Source organism: Lissotriton helveticus, chromosome 12 (assembly GCF_964261635.1).
Source record: "Lissotriton helveticus chromosome 12, aLisHel1.1, whole genome shotgun sequence".
Taxonomy (NCBI): domain Eukaryota; kingdom Metazoa; phylum Chordata; class Amphibia; order Caudata; family Salamandridae; genus Lissotriton; species Lissotriton helveticus.
This window is the reverse complement of record NC_136073.1, coordinates 796,324,457-796,346,925: the sequence shown is the minus strand read 5'-3', so window position 1 is coordinate 796,346,925 and position 22,469 is coordinate 796,324,457. Positions and strand designations below refer to the sequence as shown.

The 22,469-nt window shown below is 46.2% G+C and overlaps 1 protein-coding gene across 7 annotated transcripts in view; it reads right to left on the bottom strand.

Moving 5' to 3' along the window:
* The window catches only part of PRPF3 (pre-mRNA processing factor 3), a 129,543-nt gene that overhangs the window by 24,375 nt on the left and 82,699 nt on the right, over nucleotides 1–22,469 (bottom strand). For all 7 annotated transcript variants that reach the window (XM_078670663.1, XM_078670666.1, XM_078670664.1 and 4 more), the window contains 5 exons: nucleotides 16,004–16,147; nucleotides 14,215–14,314; nucleotides 11,856–11,969; nucleotides 4,265–4,383; nucleotides 2,268–2,348 (listed from right to left, as the gene is read on the bottom strand). In XM_078670663.1, coding sequence (XP_078526789.1) covers nucleotides 2,268–2,348; nucleotides 4,265–4,383; nucleotides 11,856–11,969; nucleotides 14,215–14,314; nucleotides 16,004–16,147 — 558 coding nt within the window. The remainder of the gene's footprint in view (nucleotides 1–2,267; nucleotides 2,349–4,264; nucleotides 4,384–11,855; nucleotides 11,970–14,214; nucleotides 14,315–16,003; nucleotides 16,148–22,469) is intronic.

Sequence of the window (22,469 nt, the reverse complement as noted above, 5' to 3'; positions counted from 1 at the left end):
GATCACAAGCGTGGTTTAGTGTTTGCGTGACTGGGGAGACAGAAAAATGTTTATTAACGTGGTTGCTGCCCATGACATTGTCAGCGAATATCTCTTGTTAGACCGGATACTGTTTTATTTTTCATCTAATCACAGTGTGCAATAAATTCAATGCTGTCATTTTTTTCTCTAAGAAGGAACTGGCATGGGAGGGATTCCCGTTCAGTAGAACAGGAGTACAGCAGTAATATACAAGCCAAGAAACCAGACTGTAAAAAGGCGGGCTCCACTGAGCTCGTTAAAGCTGCCAGAGAGAAGGCCTTGGCTTCTTATGCCGGATTTCTTTAACCACTTGGAAGCTCATCATATTCTGCTGCTGCGCTGGGATTTACAAAAACCCATTATTCATGACGAGCTGGGCTCGTCATGAGCGTGCTGGGAGGCTACTGCATGACGAGCCCAGCTCGTCATGAGCGTCGAAGGGGTTAACAAGCTCGGTGGAGCCCATCTTTTTACACTAAAACTAATGCAGGTGATACGGGTGTAAACAGAGGTTGGACAGAAGATCGGCATGGCATTTATCATTAATCAAATGTGGCAAAAACACAGGGGAAACAGGCATTCTCATGGAGTGCTTTTAAATAAGTAAATAAAAAATTCTGAAAGCAAACACTTGTGGTACGATAAAAAGAGCCAAAGAAATGGTAAACAGGCTTTGTTTGACTGGGACAAAGACTAGATGTGCAGAGCTGTATTTTCAGCATTTGCGTGTGTTTATGTGTGAATGGTAGTGTTTCTGTGTGTGCTCTCGTGTGTTTGCTTCGATGACTTGAATGTGCTACACAGCTTGTCTCTGGTCTGCTCTATTTGCAGCATTGGTGCATGCAGGCATGTGTGAGCTCTGTTATATGTGCTCTATTGGCATGCTTGTGCTCGGTTTAAATTTGCTGCACATGCCCAGGGTTTACCTTCATTGCATCACAATTACTTTAAGGAAGCCAACAGGAAGTACTCCAGAGGTTGTGCTTATAGTGCCGGCACACGCACACCGGTAAAATAATGGTGGGGAGCCACGGCTAACTGCCAGTTAGGTCAAGGGAGCCCCGGGCCAAAAAAGTTTAGGAACCACTGCTCTAGTGGGTAGCAGCTCCTACTGCTATCAGCAGCATTCAGCATTGTGCTTTCCTCAACAGGCACTGGGGCATCACCCGTGCACAAATGTTCCTTCTACAAATGTGTTATGAACTCTTATCAGGACATTAAGGCCAAATTTAGCTAGCTGAGGAAAAATAGGAATAGAAGCTTTTCTCTAAAAACTGGCTAGTAATGTGTTGGAACCTTATATCTGCCATTTTAAGAGCTACTTCAACAAGATAGATTCTCACCTCCATCAGTCCCAGTTTTAGAAATTCCTACAACTTTGGCATGCCCTGACGTGCTACACAGTATCACTGGGGGGAGAGGGGCAGCGAATTTAGCCTAATGTAGAACAAACTACTCATGGGGACACTAGGATAGGGGGGTATCTACCAAATCTACAAGTCGCTGGTTGTTTACTCCCCCAACCTGTTCTTCTTGGGGAGATCTAAATGGGAGTTATGGGTAGGCTCCTTGGAGGATTGTAAGGAGACAGAAACCCTTATGGAACTGGCCATATCAGTCAGGGTTCGATCAAATTCAGATATTTACACACCACCTACCTGACACCATTGCGGCTGTGAAAGGCTCGTAAGCGCTCCTCACATGCCTGCCCCAGATGGGACAAGCATTGAGCAGACTTGCACTTATTGGAGGGCCGTTTTTGTTCTCTGTACAGAGTGCTCTAATGTCTTATTGATCCCATGCTGCAAATGGCGCTCCCTGGCTTAATGGAAGTCCGGAGAGGGAGCAGCAGTGATAGACTTTGGTAGGCCTCGGCACCCTAGCTTTCAAAAGACAAGTAGCCAGGGTGTGAATCTCTGCAAATGCAACCCAGAATGATGCCTGGAACAAGGCAATGGACTGGTGTTTCCAAGGTGGAGGACCCCATATAAAAAGCCATATACAAAGCCAGAGGGTGCCCACACAAACATAAGAAAATATATCGGGATGTTGGTGGAATTATTACCGACTGGTTTGATCTGATTGTTGAAATGCTTATATATTCTGTACTGCAATTGTATTGGTCTTGCATTGTTGAAATGTGTAGGTTATAAATACAACAAAATGTGTTTTTAAAAAAGTAGCTTAAAGCAGATAGAACGAGAGATGAAGTGCAAGTGACAATCTTAATAAAGATAAACACTCACTGCGTCCTTTCGAACTTGACTTTTCATCCCATTTTATTCGATGTAACATCAGACGTTTGAATTTTTTTTGTGCTTTTGGACCTTTAAGGAAAAACAAAATGGGAATGCTGAAATTTGTTGAGCAGTAAACACATAGGCTTATCCACAGTAAATAGTCCAAATAAGACAAGGACAACTTTAAAAAAAAAAAAATCAGAGTTATGCTGTACAGCTATGATGTTGCAAAGAAGCAACATCCCACACCTACAGTGCACCACACATCCATTTCCACATTTTTTCGAGCCATACAAGATCGCAGCATGTCATACACTCCAAAAAGGATGTGTTGTGAAAGACCACGCAATAGTACATTTTCCTTTCTTGGTCATTCTGAATTGACTCCTTCCCTAGTTGCGGGTTGTCAGAATTGACTGTTTAAAAAAAAAAGGGAGGAGAAAACCTGTGTGCTCCCTTCTCGGCTGCAAGAAGTTAAATTGTGCACAACTGTCAGGTGAGAAGTTGCATCTTCTCTGGATGATGCTTCCAGTATTGCCTGAATACAAGCAAGTGGAGTGGTTGACTTGCTAAACTTTAACCTTCTGCAATCTAAATATCACCGGTGCCTGTGGTATTAGCTTTAAAACAGCTGAGACTGTCAAGTAGAATACCCTTAAAAGAGGACACACTGGGCTCAAACGAGGAAACTCATCAACTACTGAACTCACAGGACGTCTAAAACAGAGAGATGTTCCTCGTCTTGGCTGAAAACGTGCATCACTGTGCCCCTAATACGATCAACATTTCCAAGACAGAGTTTTAATGCAGCCCACCACCACTCATCCTTCCACTGCTGCAGCATGCTTAGCACAAACAGCACTCCACTTTGGACGAGTACCTGTCTCCCAAAAAAATACAGTTAAAATCCATTTACCGTAAGAGGAGAATTACTTGAAACAATGGTAATCCACAATGGAATTCTTAAACCCACCTCCGCGACTTCCCAGGAAATTATGAAAATTAAATTTGCTCACAATTCAAAATAAACGGTCCGTCAGCGACCTAACCAGTGACCACAGTGATTTGAAGGTCGGCTTGGCTGGATAAAAAACATGGCTTAAAAGCATGATGCAGATTTCCTATGTGTGACTTTGTGCTTCCTAACAGCTCAATTTCTGGCACTTTTTTCTATTTGAAACAATAAGCTCTGAACACTGTACTCTTCCTGTACATGGTTTACGGAAGTAACTTCTAGCTTATCGCTGTATAATGCACTTTTATGATCTTATGTGCCAATGATCGAATAGAGTTTCTAAAGTAAAAGTAAAGTAAAGAAACAATAAGCAGTTTCACTTAAAACGTTGTATCTGTTGTCTTTTCAAAGATGTGTGGTTCTAGGTAACCTTGTGTTAAAACAACAAACATAACAGTGCTTCTCCTCCGGAGTGTTTCTAGAACCTGCAGATAGGTTCAGGAATTCACAGTTCATGAATGCCCCGTACCTAAAATGCAGCCACTATTTATGTTGAGTGGCCATGCACTCATGCTTCCACACTGGAAATGAGCCCAGAATTACCAAAAAACTAAAAATGGAGAGAGGTAGGTGGAGGATTACAGATTTAGAAATTGTATTCAACCCCAAATATTCTCCTCAGATGATGAATATGGAATGGATACCCTTGTATGTTCAAAATGCTGCTTATTTAAAGTGAAAAATGAGAGCAGGATAATTAGTCACTGAAGTAGAAACCTGCAGTTTACACACCGTCAGAGGTTATAATTGAAATAGGAGTTGTGAGCTTTTGGGCCGAAGAATCTTTTTTATATGACTCTGTTAAAGTGAACTGGTCTGCAACAAGATTATACAAAATGCAATTGTGCTAACAACAAGGGCTGCATGAATCATGCCACAGCATCCTGGAACAGCACCTAGTATTAAAACATGCATTTTTCTAGTGAGATTTCTTAGTGTGCACTAGGCAGGGAGTAAAAAGAGCCCAGGATGCAGAAACTGCACATACCTCCTTCCACCACCACCACATTCACATCTTTGTGTAACACCACCACTCCTGTCAGATAGAGCTGTCCTGCGTTGGCTTCAATCTTGAATTTCTTTGCTGGATTTGTCAAATTTCTGATTCTAAAGAAAGAAAACATTTTTAGACAACTGGTAATGACAAAGAAATGAATCTTTCAGTGTGCACACAAGAAACTGTAGAGGATCTAGATCAAATATTCATTTTAAATGTTTTTGAACTTATGTATTGCAGAGAACTGTTGGTAACTGGGGTTCTAATGATAGCCATATGCATTTCATAAAATGAAATGGTCCAATTGCTAATGATCACAATCAAGAGGTATTTTTGCCTGTATTAGTATGCATGATATGCATGCACTGAATACTTATGTTAATGAGTGTTATGGTTGAATTGTAATATAACTAAAAACACTAAAATCTATCTTTTATTGTTTACCTACAAACTAAAATGGAACAACAAATTTAACATTGCTTTCCAACACAATGGGTTCCCTCTATTTGGCAAATACTAGAATGGTATGCAAAATGGACAATTGCATCATCTCCAAGCATTTCACTTTCAAGCAGGCAACTCCCCCTCCCACCACCCCTCCTCGCACTATGGTACTTCTGCTTTTAGAGTGGATAATGTGATGAAGAACCTGCACACCAGCTCCCCTGAACAATACAGTTAAAGTACAATTGGAAGTACCCTTCTTGGTCCTTTGGAGGAGGGAGGATTCCTCATGTCCAGTGAACTTTCTGAAACAGCGGAAGTTGTTCCAACTGACAGATGGAAATTTCTCCACCCTTTCCTAAAAGAGTCTGAAGGCTTTACACAAACATTACAATCATGCTGTCTGATGAGAATACTGACGTACATTAACAATGCTATACAGAAAAATCGACGCTTCGGAACCCGGAGCTGGAAACGCCAGATACTCCTGCTCCTGTCTAGGAGGCATAGGCTGTGCCGACGCAAGTGGAAGAACAGGACCTGGTACCGATTGTGGAGTCAGACATTCAGGAGGAGTCCCAGCCCTTAGACTTGAAGGTGACGCTGAAGCGACACCCGGAGATGGAGCCAGAGACACCTCATCTCTGCATTCATGGGTCCTCGGACTCGGGGACACAGACCTCGGGGAGGCATGCCTTGTAAACGACGCCGGGAACCATGACTCCGCTTCTTGTGTTTCCTTTTAGACGACTTCAAAGAGTGGGGAGACGGTAACTCCTACCGAAGGAGAAACCTCCGATTTTATCTTTTTTTGCCCTGGCCATAAAGAGTTTCGCCTTCCTCTCCTTCAAAACCTTAGGGTTCATCTTCTGGCAAGAAGAACAGGTGTCGACATTGAGATCCAGACTTTAACACCAAAAACAGTCGCCTTGAGGATCCGACATCTGACCCTCACATTCCCTGCAAGGCTTGAATCCAGACTTCCTCGGTAGTAACATTCTTCCACTCCAACACGTTGCTTTTCCCTTGAAAAAATGTAGCGAGACATAACACTTTGGACAGCCTAGAAAAGAAAAAAAAATGTTGCGTGCCAAACGCACGGAAAAAAGGGAAGGGACGTCAGCACGCAGACAATGGCTTCTTATGGCTCCGATGACATCATGAGGAGTCGCATGTGGTGCTGTGCCATTATGAAGTCCTAGTCGACGTGGGAGAGCTGTAAAGAAAAGTTTCTGTGGAATGCAGGCGCACTGGGGATATTTAAAAAGTGAGGAATCTACAGGTAGATGTATCCATGAGAAACATATTACATATCTTCTCTCTTAATTGCTAAACTGCATTGGATATGCAAATCAGGTCCACTGCACTAAACCACCTCAGCAGTGCAGTGGACGTGATATCTGTTCGTCCACCGCAGAGTATGAGAACACATTTCTTGTGCAAGCACCAGTAGGATTTTCTTTTTTTTAAAATCAGCACGTGAAGAGAGATTCCCTTGAGTCCTAAATTCAGTTTTAGGTTTTTGTTAGTGACAATCCGAGCACACAGGGCACTGACATCACAGTGTCAAAAGCAAAACAGTTTGCACCATTAGGTATGGATGCTTCATTCTGATCGGCGTCAGGAGGACATAACTCTGCTCACAAGCACTGATCAGAGAGAGAGAAGTGCCGCTCCCCAGTGGATCCTTCCCAGAGGGCGGACCTCAGAAATTCCACCAGACTATAGTGTTGCATTTTTTTTCTCTCTTTTTATTTAAGTGAGGTGAAATGGCCCACTCAGGTACCAAACTTACCCTCATTTCGAATGCCACAACAGTCTTTCCGTTAATTATACACTGCCTTCATATGGATAGTTTTTATTTGTTTTGTCACAGGCGACAGGCTCAGCCAGACAAGTGGGGTACTGTGGCCTTCTCAGCCCTTAGGGGGACTTGGAATTTCTTCATGGAGTCAATTTATTTTCTCCATCAACACTTCCATCTCAGTCTTGAGGCAGCACTTCAATAAGACACCGAAAGCATTTTGTTTGCATTCCAGGCAATGTATTTTTGTTGTTGAAGCCTCCTACTTTTTATGCTTCTTCTCCCTCTCACACACTCTATTGCCCTTTCGGAGTAAAGGCTAGTTTTGAGGGATTAAAGCCACCAGGCACATGCAAGACTTCCATTGCAGGCAGAGTGTTTTGATGTGGACAAAAGTGAAAACACAACATGTTGCCATGTCCCTAACAAGGCATGTAATATTTGTAAGTCACTCCTACAGCAGGCCTGACAGCCTTAAGGTAGGGTGCTGAATTTTACATGTGAGGGCATACCTGCAGGAGCAGATGTGCCCCTGTGCGGGCCAGTCCTATTACTGCCAATACAAGTGACCAGGTAAGCCATCTTAAGACATATAGGAAGCTGGCTCTGTACATGGTATACCACTAGGTGGTTATACTTTGCATAGAGTCCATAGATTCCCCAGAAGTATACAGGGCTCAATGTAAACCCAAAGTGCTCTATTAGCGGTAGTGTGGGTGAGCAGCCTTACACCGAACACAGAGCAGTATAAGATATTATTGCACAACATTGACCAATAACTGAGTCAAAGAGGAGATCCACATCAATTTTAGAAAAATAAGCTTTGAGTTTTATTTTAGGACCAAGACTTTTGCAAAAAGGTAAGTACATTTTTCAGGAAAAATACTTATGTCTTTTAAAAGTCGACAGTGACATTTTCAAACAGTTCAATGTTAACCCATAGAGGAAGACATCAATGCTATTTTACAGGTAAGTACTCAAATTACAATACCAGTCTTCAGGGGTGAAGGTCAGCAGAGTGCAAGGTTCAGGTTAGCACAAAGTCTGCACTACCGGAGGCACAGGGGTGGTTGGGTGAAGAGGTCAAATTCGGTGATAGACCCAATGCATTTCAATGGAGACTGGGAGTGCTCTGAGCCACACTGCTTGTGGGTAAGTAAATCGGTTGCAGAGGCCCAGCTTTGGGGGTTAGAGCAGGCACGGGGGGGCCACAAAGCAGCACCAAACATACACCACCAGCGGCATAGGGGCGGCCGGGTGAAGGGTGCTAACACAGCGTTTGGCGTCCAATGCTCTTGGGGACAGATCCGCTGTCCTCTGGAGTCTCTGGTCTTTGTCGAAGGGCAGGCAGTTTTCCTCGGGTTCTGTAAGTCGTTGGCTGCAGGACAGGCATAGTTTTCTCGCAGGGTCTTTGAAGCTTAAGACAGGATGGTAGTGCTGGGACCAAGTCAGTAGTCGATTTCAGTCTTCACCGCCTGGCATCTTCTTAGTCCTTTTTAGGTTGGCATAAACTAGTTTGCAAGTCTGGGGGAGCTGCCTAAGAACTACATTTAGAGGTGTTTTCGGGTAGTAGCAGGTATGGCCAATGGGCACCTTACCTAGGGTGACTACACGCTCAATTAAGCCACCCTCCTGTGGGAGTGGGCATAGATATAGCCCTGCTGGAGAGGTCTCCCCATCTTCAAGGTGGTGGGGGTCTGAAAAATGTGCTTCACCTCGCCTCCCCCACCTTAAGAGTAGAGTTAGCAGAGGTGGGCACACCTCAACGGGGGGGGTCACATTACAAAGGTGGCAGGACTTTGAAGATTACCTTTCGAGCACTGTGCCCGCCAAGGATGTGGATGGTTTCTGGTCCCAGAGAGCAGAGGCTCTCAACCCAGATGGGGGGGCGGGGGGGGGGGGGGGGGGGGATGAGCCTTTTGCTCTCAGGAGAACCAGAACAAAAGCCTGTCCAGGAAGAGGGTGTAACACTCCCTTCCACAGGATGACCTGCTGATTAGCCTCCTTGTGCCAGCAAGCTTCAAAGAGCTGCCAGCTTTGGAATACAAATCTGGCTCTCCCCACAGGAGAAAAAGCCGCCCCCTTTGCCCACGATCCCCTTGGCACCTGGACAGGTGGGAAAATTAGCTAATCAGGTAGGCGTGCCACCTCCAGACTCGTACCACCCGTAAGGTGTGCTACTGTGAGGTGGACACCATTTTTCAGAAGTAGCTGTCTTTTTGTGGGCATACTTCGGAATTCTAGGACAGGGTTTTGCCCACTTCCCCCAGGAAGTGGGCCTATAGCGGGCATAGTGACCCCAAGGGTGAGTAGCCCATTGGCTAATACCCAGCACTCCCCTAACGCCTCTAAATTCAGTATTATGGGGAGCCCCTTGCACCTGGGAAACAGACTCTGATGACCTAAGAAGAGAGAGAACACTGAATAGCCACAAAAGCAGAGAGGAGGGAAGCAGCAGCTGATCTAATACCAGCCCCGGTAGCCTGTCTGCATCAATCGCAAAAAAAAGGCACCGAAGTTGACTCGGCCTGAAGCGGTTGCTTCCAGAAACCTGGGAAGACTGCCTGCCTTAAAAAAAAAATTAAAAAAAAGACTCCCATAAACAGTGGACTTGTTCTGAAGAAACTACAAAAGAGAAGACTGAGGCCTCTGGAACCGCCAAAACCCGAAGTCACCACTACACCTGCCGCCTCCAGCCAGAGTTGCAGTGGGCCACTGGTGTCAACAAGGTCCGCAAGCCCTCCAGAGCCAGAATCCATCATGGTTTCACCCCTCCTGGAATCCCAGACATCGCTTGCGGCCTCTGCACGCAGGTCCCCTCAATCGAGACTGCTCCAGTAAAGAAAACACAGACACCTAAGGACACCCCTGCACACGTTGCCCCTGGGCCTTGAAAGGTGCGTTTCATCTCCCCCCCAACTCGGCCTCCCCCCGCCTTCCCAGAGCATCACAAGGCTGGACCCACTTGCTGGATCAGCCCAACTGGCCTCCTGGCCAGAGCCTGCATCCTGTTTCCGCAGTGACCTATTGCCACTGAAATACATTGGGCTCCCGATGTGCTTTTGCACCATGCACCCAGCCACCTTCGTGGCCCTGGTGGTGTACTCCTGGTGTGGCCTTTGACCTTGCCCACCTCTCACCTTAACTCCAGGAGATTGAATTTGTAAGTTTCTGTACTATACCTGCTTGCAGAACTTGTTCTTCCTTAGACAGGATAACATTGCATAACTCAGAAATTACCCTGTGTCCACTTTTAAAGTGAAAAGAATTTATATTTAAAAACGTACTTACCTGAAAGATTTTTCTCTGATGCTTAAACATATATAAAGATGTCTGCTATTTTTAGAAGTTGGTGCGGATTTCCTTCTTGAGTGTGTATCTGCAAACGTCTTGCACTCCTGTGTTTTAAGCCTGAAATTGCTTGACCACACTTCCCCCTAATAAAGCACACTGGGATTGCATAGCAAGCCCCTGTCCGCTCATAAGTGAACCCCTGGACTCTTTACATGACATATCAACATTTTACTATATCGCATACAGTGCCAGCTTCCTACAGGTTCGTTTTATTTAGCATTTTGTTAACTCTTTTTTTTCTTCAATCTCATTGAGTAACTCCTTAGTGGCAGAGCGTTCCCCTATGCCACTTCTGTTTCCCATGCTTTGTCCTTATCAAAAGACAGTCCTAGAACTCTCTGGATGGGTTGCTTGCCCTGTGACTGTCATGGCATAAAGCGCAAAACATGTGCATCCCCCCCCCGTCAGAGCAGTGATACTTCCGCAAACAAAGGCTGGCTGCACGCCTAGTGATCGTATTTATAGGCAAACGTGGTGGCATTTCAAGCACAACTAAAAGAGGGTATTCATCTTTAATGTTACGTTTCCCCAGATGTTCGTTCTCCTATTCACAGTGTAGCGTTTCCTGCTGAAAGAAAAACATGGTTCCAATCTGTTGTCCAGTTACCTCGATGCCGGTTGCCGATTCTATTTTAGCTTTTTCGATTCACTTATGGTAGTACCTCAAGAAACTCTACTTCACTATATTTGCTGTTTATGAGCTTTCATTTTTTTTTTACTTCAACAATGGTTTTCCCCACAGAAGCTAATCAGCCATTTACACATTTTATAGGAGTATCTAGCAAAAAGGTCCACCAAACACTTCCATTGCCAATTGACTCATAATCCACATTTGATCATTATGTAGCCACGCTGCATTCCTTCCCAATTTGGCAATCTCAAAAGGGACAACACAAATCACTTTCTGTACTTTTTGGCTGAATGTTTGAACCACACATGATCCTTTTCCCCTAAACTTTGACACAACACCTCAGATCATATCACTTCTACTTTCAGTGGTATCTCTGCACTTTTACAAGTCCACTTCACAATCTGAAACCTGATGTCCACCTAACTAATGTGACCTTTACTATACATCCTCTTCCAGAGAACATCCCCGTGGGAGAGCAAGTTCTACATTTCAGACTGCGTAACAGTAAACAAATCTATAACCATTACAATGATGATGATTTAAAAGGAACAAAGAAAATAAAATCCATGAAACTGCATATCCAGTTGCATCAATTGGTATTTGTAGGTCAGCAAAACCTGTGGCGCCGGCAACAGTGGTCACAAAAGACACTTGCCCAAACAAAACTAAAAAAAAAAAAAAAAAGGGGGGATATTTAATCTGTTCTTGAACGTGGCAGGGAGTCTCTCAGATGGGATGCATTCCTGGTTTGTCCTAGTCACTAGTGGATTTAAGCATTCTTGATCTTGGGACCTCACGAGGTACAAGATATGGTTTGAACATAGTTATCCAGGCAAGCCATCCACTTCATGGCTAGTTTGTGGTCTAATGGATGATGAGAATTGGGGGTAAACTTTAAAAAGCCAGTGGAGGCTCCAAACAGCATATCTTTCATATTCACAACACATAGTACCAGTCACCACCTGGGCTGCAAAATTCTTAATATTCTGAAGCGACGTTTCAACATGGTTTGAAGCCCCAACAAAATTGGGTGTAAATAGTAACAATATTGTCAGTTGGTTTACATATTCATCAATTCCAAGAGGCCTTTTAAAAACGACCCCCTACAGTATTCGTTTCCAGTCGTAGGCCAGTTTCTGAAACCTTCAGCTTTCACAATTTGTGAGACCCAAATTGATTGACTAACAATGGAGGAAGAATCAACAAATTTCCTGGAATCTATGAAGGGCGAAATAACTTATCCCTGAATAGTAAAATCGCACACGGACTGGTTCATGGCCACCATACATTTAATTTTGAGTACAAAAAACACAGAATAGAAAAATGCTATTGAGGAAAGACATACTTGCCTATATACAGAAGTGTGAACCCCAAGTGAAATATCTTCTTTTAATTTTTTTACTTTCTTTTCTTTCCTTTGTTCAGATGTTAGTTTTCGTGCAGCATTCGCCTCTTCGTGTGCTCTATCACAAAAAAAGGCAAAAGCTAGTTATCAGTCATCCGGAGTGCAGTATTTGTTCTTACAGTACTTTACGATCATCATGGATGCTTACATTTATTTACTGCAAATCTGAAAACTTGATTAGTTCCCATTTGTACCTCTACAGAGACCTCTTAGAAGCATCATGGTCCATACTTCCAAGTACCAGGATACAGCCATGGCCAGATGCACAACCTATGACTGTAGGGTGGGTAGCACTTATGAGAGCACCTTAGAAGCAATAAATTGCTGGATTCTAAATGATCTTGAGTCAAAGCTATCCCAAGAAAGGTCATTTTAACGAATACATTATGGGGTTTAATGCTTTTGCAAATAATATACAATTACTAATTAGTATGTATCATCTAATTTTGGCACACTAAAACCTCCCAATTACTAACAAAGCCTAATCAACAGTATGTTTTTTAGATAAACACAGTACGAGCTCAAGATTAAAATATTGATTTCTCAGTAAGGACATTACATTTGAGAGTTGGATTTTTGATACCGTGACAAATCAAGGTACTACTGCTCGAAACTGATGCTCACCACAAAATGTGAAGTCATCACAACTTAGATGTCAACTTATTAGATTCTGATACTCAGAGGCAGACAATGAACAGAGAAAGAATACAGTGAAACTGATTGGGGTCCACCTTCACTGAATTCAAATTGTGGAAAAAAGAATCTAATGATGACAACTATGCATTGGAGTTTCCAGGGCGCACATATGACGTCACAACAGAAGGGACCAAACATCCCGTTGCGGACGACAAAAAAAAAAAAAAAAAAAGAGAGGAGACCATTCCAGTCCCAAACACTAGATAGCAGGAGAATACATAGAAAGACTGACGCTGCAGAAAAAAAAAGGATACTGATTTTGAAACTATCTATTTTGGCATCTTTTTCAATCTGCATACCTATCACTCACACTCCATGGGATTACACGGTTACTCGCGGGATTCACTCTATTTCCATTTCCCAGTTTAACGGACGTTCAATGGGCTCAATATAGGAGCTCCTTTTTGAGTTCAAAGGACCCACACTTATTCAGTCCTCAAATCTTTTTAAATAGTGCTGGATTACAATGAGTTGGTTAAAGAGACTTTTAATTTTAGCATATTCTCAGCCCGGTAAAGGTAAAAAACGCAATAGGGCACCTATGGTAAATAGTCTCTAATTTGCATAATTAGAGATCCAGTTGTAATGCCTTGCCAATTTTTCCCCCAGGACAGCTGTTTTACCCCGAGATGGCGTGACAATTACGCCAAGTCTGATGTATGTTCTCTGGGTCAATTAGTTGCTCTGTGACTCTGGAGAAACCCCAAAGTCTGCTCCCATCTAAAGTGACACCGAGTAATACCCTCTCCACCAATGATATGCTGTGGCCGCATCATTCCTCATAAAAGGTGTTCAAACCCCCCCAGTCAGGTCTTTTATCTTCATCATGTAACATGGACAGGGCGAGGGTGTAGAATAATGTGTGTGTTGGTGACATCTGTGTTCCAAATGTGGACTGGTGAATGTAGGTCCCACTGGAACCTGCGTCTGTTCAGCACAAAATGGTGGCTTACTTTGTGATGAGCTGGTAAAGTCCATATCAGACATTTCTGCTTAAGAGGCAAAACAAACATGGTCACTTATTAAGAGAAATGCTGATATGAGCAATAGGCCAGAGACACTCAGATAGGCTTACTCAGACGTGGTGACAAAGGCAAATAGAGATGCCAGCTGATGCACAATATTTGTACCTTATAATGGAACCAAGGACCACTGACAATAGTTGGGTGCAGGTGACAAGACCCTGACCTCAATTTGGATTTCCCATTGAGAAAACCCAAAAGCAAAAGACACCAGTCTGCATACAGCGACACACTTCCCAGCCAAGAAGAAAGGCCAATGTCCAAAGGTGTACCAAACCAAAAAAAAAGCAACATGCCTAACATTTGCAATCAAAAACAATGAAGAAACTTGTGGGTCGATTCGGCATAACAGCAGGTTTGCAGGCTGTCCTGCCAAAGGATAGACAAGAAAAATGTAAACATTTGCTTAATGATGCAGTTTGTTCAGCTCTCACCAGGGGCACAGATGTGATGCGCTCTAATACATATTTGCCAGTACTACTTTGTGAATTGCATTCTTTGATTTTACCTCCGAGAATGACCATCTACGCTGCAAACCTTACATGCAGAAGAGAGCCTTTATGGCGCCATCAATGTCCAACTTACTTTTGTCTCTTGGCCATCTGTGCACGGACATGAGCTTCAACTTTCGTGGGGTCTTGAACTGCTTCTGTCCCCAGAACTCGCATCAGGTTAGATATTCGGACTGTAGAGAAGACCACAAGTGGTTAAACACTCAATTCAAAGATAGAATTTATTAAGGAACATGGAAGCCTAGGGCCTTTGCACATGCCTATGATCTCACTTAACAATTCAGCTGAAAACAAATGGCACCTGCCATAATTGCTATTGCCCTCTTCATCTTAACACATGCTCAATCGTGGGCTACAGTCTGATCTATTGCTTTAAATGTCAGAGAAATAAATGGAAATCAAGAATTAGTCATTCATGAAGACGCCCCAAAGTGTTACACGACCTCTGCAAGTAAAACAGTCTTAGATTATGGAGAAGTATTCCTATCCCATATTAGTCCTTTTCTCCGTTAGATCTGTCAGACACCCCTCCCCTTGCCTGAGGCCCAAGAGACAAAACGGGCCTAATTAAGAGTATGGTGGCCCTGGGACCGCAGCACCCGTGGATGAGAGTCCGACCACAGCCAGCGCGTCGGGCCTTCCGCCCGATTATGATGGTGGCGATGGAACCGTCACAAGACCACTGCTACCGCCAGGATCCTGCAGCAGCAGCGGTGGGGAAAGCAGGTTGGAATAGCAGCGGTGCAGATTACGACCTGCCTTTCCACCAAGCATTTCATGGCGGGGACCCTGCCATGAAATGCTTGGTGGAAAGGCATGTAAAGGTGCCACCAACGGCCCCCCGGCTCAAATTTGCCCATGGGGGTGGGGGGCACGTGAAGTGCCCCCTCCCAAAAGTGCACAGGTATGGGTGCACTGCGTAGCATGCATGACATGGTGCATGCCACAAAGCGCACAGACGCGCACGGACTTGCTAGAGGCACTGTCATGTATGCTTTTTAGGCTCTCCTATGAGCCAAACATTGCCGCCGCCGCGACACGGCATCCGCCGCACCACAAGCCCTGGATTTCTATTGTAAGTCGGCAGGCAGGTTTACCAGGGCCTTGGCGGTATTCCTGGGACCGTTGCGGCAGTCCTACACAAGAGGACTGCCAAACTCTTAATAAGGCCCAAATTCAGTTAACAGTGCAGTGTATGAAGGGTGTTCAATCCGAATATTTCTGTGGTTCGTCCAACCCCCCCCCCCCCACCCAAAGGTTTATTTAAAGCAGTAAGGAACATACTAAAATATGCTGTTTTGTCATTTTTTTAATGAGCCCAGACAGAAATACTTGGTTCCATTACTGAAGGATAAAGCCTTCCATCAGGCAAAACCTGCCCTCCTGTATCTTCAATTATTGGACTCTGTGTTGGCTATGTTTAGCGTGGCCAATTTTCTTGTTGCTGCTGTCAGGATCAGGAGGAGAAGACTTAATAATGTAACATAAGGGTTCTGCATGGAAGGTTAAAATGGAAAAAATCCTTGGTTTGGAAAAAAAAAAAACCCTTGTTTCCTTTTAGTTTTATTTTTATTTTTACACTGTGAATATATGAATTATTTATGATGTTTTTAATTGTTTTTAATATTGTGAATGTAAATTTTATTGACCTATTGATTATTTCAACTTCTCAGAAATTTGTATTGCCCCCTTTTTGTGAATGTAGAATGCTTTTATGATTTTTAACTAAATCGAATTAAGTGGTTTTGACTTGACTTGATACTAAAATAAGGAAAAACAGGCTAAGCAGGCAAATTCCATTGTTAGCACAGACACACTATGTTGCCTATTAGTTCTGGAACAGTTTAAATCAACAATCACACCTTTTGGTTCTGGAGGTGGCATCAGGCCCAGCCTGACCTTCTCCTGCATTTCCTTCTGGGCTTCCCGCCGTGTCTGGCGACGTAATTTTTTCTGTTCCTTTTTGGTCAAATAAACTCCCAGAGTCACAGGTGTATCAGAGTCCACTGTTTAAGAAAGAGGAAGGTGTAATGAGTATAGCCCAAGAGGCAATGTAAACTCAAATACTGTTTAACAAACATGGTAAGTGACCAAGAGTTGACAACACTCAAGCGGCTACTGTCAAAGCATTAGCCCGCTGAAAACAGGGCAGACATGAACACAACAAAAGGAAATTATAAAAAATGGTTAGAAATATACACATTAAGGTAGCCTAGCTCTAGTACCACAAAACAGGGTTTATTTTATCTAAGTTACTGTCAGCTCTGGACCATCTTTGGCTTAGTTACAGTACACAAGTGGCTTCTTCCATCAGCTACGTGTACCTGGTCCCAGTCTCTGTGAGACTGTGAAGAACAGTTTCATCTACCACTTTTGAGCAGACCCTTTTAAATTACACCCAGAACAAGCTTAAAAGGTAGGATCTCACCAGTTTATCTAGTCAGTTAAATATGTGTGAACATCAAAACATCAACAGTTGGGGGGGCGTGGCTTGCAGCCTAGCATGGCGGCAGCGTAAACCGAGAGCTCCCTAAGGCATTACGGCCTTTTCTGAAATCAGACACTAATCCATGGCATCGCCCACCCGAAGAAGCGGTGACCGGGTCCGGTGCAGAAGCGGCGCCGTTTGGTCCGACCCAGGAGAGAATCGGATTCAGGGAACTGCGTCCTCGAGCCCTGCAGACTTTGGGCCTGCGGCTGGGGTGCATCACCGGCATCGAGTGACTGACCGACCCCGGCGGAAGTGAGGGCTGACCGGACTGATTCCAGTGACGTCCGCCGCCCTCCAGACCGAGACGTCGCCGAGGACCCCCCGAGCCAACAGAAGCTGGAAGAACCTCTGGGGCACCACCGATGACTGCGCCGGCTAAGGCATAAACAACACCTCAGTGCTCTAACCAGGCCACTAAACACGACAACGCCAGCGGCGGCCATGCTGCCTGGACACAAGTAAACACAACAGGCTAACGCACCGAGGTTGCCGCCACCAGAACGCGACCGGAACTTCGCCCGACACTGTGTGGTGAATGCACACGAGCGGCGACACTACAGGACACGCCGCCCTGAACAGACGACCACTTTCCTGGCCAGTGCAAACACAGATGATAAGCGCTAGACTCGACGAGCACGACTGGTGAAGGGGCTGAGACGCGCAGACGACTACACAGTAGGGGGCTCATCGAGGTGCGAAACGGGCACGCAGTGCTGAACACCCCGGCTTGAGGGAGCCGTGATTAGCCAGAGTGAGGCGTTCTACCTGATCCACGGGGAGACGGGAGACACACCGAGCGGCTCTTCCCAGACCCGCGACGAAAACGACCAGCAGCCAGCAGCGCAGTGACCACAGTACTCGCAGGAGCTGGGACCGGTTTCCAAACACCTCGAGACATGGCGGGGAAAGGAACAAGGAGTGGATCAACCCAGGCCAGACTGGATAAATTCGCCTATAGCCAGCACGGACAATCACAGGTACCTGGGCGCAGCTCCACGGGCGCTACTCAAGAAACTGAAGGGACCAAGAAGGTGACGCTGGAAGACATTATGAAAACCCTTTCTGAAGTGCGGACGACAGTGGGCTCCATCTCTTCCGAGGTCACCCTGCTGCGAGCGGACTTCCAAAAAATGACTGAAAGGGTGTCACAGGTGGAAGTGGTTACAAAATCCCTTGTGGAAGACACTTCGGACCTACAAATAGCTATGGAACGTATGGAAAAGGTCACCAGGCACCTGCAGGACAGATTGGACGACCAGGAAGGGCGTTCTCGAAGAAATAATGTACGCATCCTAGGTCTTCCGGAGACAGAGGGTAAGAGGGCAATGGACCTCTACGTCGAGGATCTCATCAAAAATAAGCTGCAACCTAAAGGCTTGTCGCACTTCTTCTCCGTTGAAAGGGCACATAGGGTGCCTGGTGGCACGCCCAAACCAGGGGCGGCGCCACGGCCTGTGTTGGCTAGACTGTTCAACTTTAGGGACAGAGATGCCATTTTGCAAGCGGCGAGAGTCTCACCACCAGTTAAAGTTCAAAACTCAACCTTGGCATTCTTCCCAGACTACACGGCGGAAGTAGCCAGACGCCGGAAAATATTTACCGAGGTTAAAAGGGCGCTAAGAGACAGAGAACTGCAGTACTCGATGTTATTCCCTGCCAAATTGAGGATTGTCGCCGAAGGGAAGACGTGGTTCTTTGACAAGCCGGAAGTGGCACAGGACTGGCTGGACGGCTGGAGACAGGTGGGACGACCCCCCCGTCCACACAGGGATCGACTGCACCATCGCAACGGTGACCACGTGAACAGGCGGACCGACCAGGAGGAGCAACGAGAAGATGTAACGAGAGCGAACCCCGATGGGAATCAACGCCCAACTGACTCAGGACAGCCGGGCCCAATCCGAGGACAGACTGAGGATGGGTTGGCCCGGATGCGGGCTGCGGACCCTGGACCTGGTGAAGCGGAGTAGGGTGGGCAGAGCCGGTGCCTGTAGGGGACTCACCGACCCCACGAGCAAGTAAGATAGTTGGGAATGGGTTTAAGCACTCTGCAAAGTTGGGGAAGCGGGCGGGGTTGTGTCCGTGGAGCAGGGGAGCAGGGAGGGGGGATGGCAAGGGAGTTTTTCAGTTCATGTTAATGTTACTAGTCATCACATACACCACATGGTACATGCCCGCGAGATATAATACACCACTCCTTTGCACTATCGAGGAGCGATGCGCTTGCACGGGACCCAGCAGCCTGTCCTTCAAAATACTACCCACACGATCCAATGACCCAACGGTTAAGCACTGCACCAGTTGAGGGCGCTAGTATGACGATGGATGTACCCCCCCTGCGCCTGCTCACATGGAACGTCAGGGGACTGGGGATAAAATAAAAAGGGGGTTGGTTCTGCAGGCAGTTAAGCGCCAGAACCCTGATCTAGTTATGCTCCAAGAAACACACCTCTCCGGGACAACCTGTAAAGCCCTCGATAGACGGGGATATGTAATGGCAGTACATGCGGAATTCACAACAGGGTCCAGGGGAGTAGGGATACTTATAAAAAAAGACATCGCCCTTTATGGTGGAACACCGCCGAATGGACGATCAGGGCCGCTTTGCGGCATTGCACGGCCAGTGGGAGGGGAGGCCCCTCAACGTGGTGTCCGTTTACATCCCCCCGGCGCTCCACTCTATAGCATTGCCTGCCCTAGGTAAATTCCTCCTAGACCTCCCGGAGGGAGACACAATTATAGGGGGGGATCTCAATGCGATAATGGACCCAACGTTGGATACATTTCCCATCAGGGACAGCCCCCGAGGGACTGCAACGCTCCCTGGTTTTCTAGAAGCAATGGGCATTACAGACGTATGGCGGCAACTGTATCCTGCAGCGACACAATACACGTTCTACTCTGCGGCACACAATAGCCTATCGCGAATAGACTACTTCCTGTTCCTGGGGGTTGGACTGGGGAAAATTGACACGATGGACATCCTGCCCAGAGGCATATCTGACCACTCACCCATGTTGCTGTCACTTTCCACCAAAGAAAAGAAAGGCGCTAGAATCTACCCTTTATACCCCAACTATTTAAAGATCCCTAAGGTTAGGAAGAAACTCAGATTGGCGACCACACACTATTTTGAAGAAAACGCAGGAACGGTTTCTTCACCAGCGGATCTGTGGGAGGCGTACAAAACTGTCCTGCGGGGGGAAGCAATTGCAGCCATAACAGGTCACAAACGAGAGTCCCGACAGGATCTCGCAGAACTCGAACTGGCACTCCACAACGCGAACAACACACACATGGCGAATCCCACCCCGGAAACAGCACACTTCCTGCAGTTGCGGCAGCAGCAATATCAGGCCCACCTGAAGACAAAAGTCCAGGGATACATCACAAGCACCACACATAGAATATATGATGTAGGTGATAAGGCCGGGAAAATGTTGGCATGGTTGGATGGCGAGGGGGTTGTAATAGAGGGATACAGAGGCTACACGCACCTAACGGACAGCTGCAGACACACCCAGAAGAAATAGTAAGCACCTTGGCGCGCCATTTTCAAGAGATATATACCCCAGAACGTGACATCACAGCCTCAACGGCGTAACTCTCGCTTGAGAACATTGCTATCCCTGGGCTCACAAACGAGGCAAGGCAGGAACTAGAGGCGGAACCGACAATGGATGAGGTTCAATTGGCGATTCAGGCGCTGCAGTCGGGTAAAGCGCTGGGTCCCAATGGACTACCGGTGGAATGGTATAAGTCGATGGCTTCCGACCTTAGCAAACCACTTCTAGATATGTATCTGGCAAGCCGGGATAAGGCAGAATTGACGCTGGATCAGCGTACAGCCACGATTGTGGCCATACTGAAGCCCGGGAAACCTCAGACCGAATGCACCTCATACCGCCCAATTTCTCTGCTAAACGTAGAGGCCAAGGTTCTGGCAAAACTACTGGCAAGCCGTCTGATACAGCATCTGCAGACACAGATCCACCCTGATCAGTCAGGCTTTATGCCTCACAGGAGTACAGCACTGAACCTTAGGCGGGTCCATGGGGTGATGGCACGTGCGCACCTTCTCCCGGAAAAGGCGGTAATTCTCTCCCTTGATGCCAAAATGGCTTTCGATCTAGTGGAGTGGGAATACCTCTTTGCAGTGCTGGCTCGTATGGGCTTTGGACTGAACTTTATAGCATGGGTAAGACTAGGCTACACAAAACCGGTAGCGCAGGTGGTGGCGAACGGCCACATCTCGCGGACATTCCCGCTGGGTCGGGGTACTAGACAGGGGTGCCCTCTGTCGCCCTTACTCTTTGCCTTAGTGCTAGAACCCCTAGCTGTTCTGATTAGAACAACGCCATTGCTCAGGGGAATCTCATGGGAGGATGGATGGGAGGATAGAATCTCCCTATATGCGGACGATATGCTCATTTACATGGTTGACCCGGAGAACGGGATCCCGGCCTTATTAAATCTCTGTAACACGCATGGGATATCGTCAGGCTATACCCTGAACTGGTCCAAGTCAGTAATATACGTACTGAAGGGTCCGGAGCCGGTGTTGCAGGAGGGCTGCCCCCTGGCGTTGACGGCAAACTCCTTTAAATACCTGGGCATTGTCATTACAAAGACTGACACGGAATTTTTTGATAAAAACTTAAAGCCACCTATGGAACGCCTGCGCGCAGACGTTAAACACTGGGCGACCCTACCACTGACACTCCTCGGACGAGCGGCGCTATATAAAATGATGGCGCTCACCCGGTTCCTCTATGTCCTGGAAAACACCCCCTATCTTGTCACACCGAGATACTTCAAACAGGTGGCAGCGCTGATCTCCAACCTACTCTGGAATAATGGCCCGGCGCGTATAGCGTACGACAAGTTGGTAAAAAGTTGGTACGAGGGGGGAATTGCTCTACCTAACATTCAACTATATTACTGGGCAGCCCAGCTTAAAATAATTAACCAGTGGATCCACGCCCCGCGAAATGATCCAGCATACACTGCGGACTGGTCACAACTGGGGACAGAGGGCATGCTTTCTGTATTGTATAACAAACAACGTGTCAAAAAACTGTTGGGACCGACGCAACACACGGTGGCCCTATGGCATATCGCGCAAACACGGTTGGGGTGGAAGGGGAAAATCACCAAACTAACACCGCTATGGGACACGAAATCACTAGGAAACCTCAGATTCTGTAAAGGCTTTACACAATGGGACCACATTGGAATTTCCACAGTGGGGGACCTATGGGATAAGGGAACGGTGATCACATTCCCACAGCTTCAGCAACAATATGGCCTGAGCCCCGCAGAGACGTTTAGATATGTGCAGATACGTCACGCACTGCTACAGGCGATCCCGGCAGGCACTGAGCTACCAGAGTCCTCCCCATTAGAGGATAGGCTGCTTACTGATTTTATGCAACAAAGCGCAACCTCCCTCACGTATAAAAAAACTAGTCAACAACCTAGAAGATCCCACATTGAAACTAAAAGAGAAATGGGTCGGGGAAGTGGGTGAGGTGGATGAGGCAGAATGGAATGAAGCACTAGCCTCCCCGAGAGAAGTTGGCATTTCGGCTAAATTCAGATTAGTACAACTCAAAATACTCCACTGCATTTACTACACGAGGACGCTACTTCATAAAATACATAGAGCGCCCCACCCTTTTTGCCTTAGGGGGTGCGGGGAGGAGGGGTCTCTGTTTCATACGCTATGGGACTGCCCACTGATACAAGAATTTTGGAAACAGGTCATGCGCACAGTCTCACAAGCGCTTAAAATTTCTGTTCTACCAGAACCTCGCAAATGCTTGTTGAACATATGG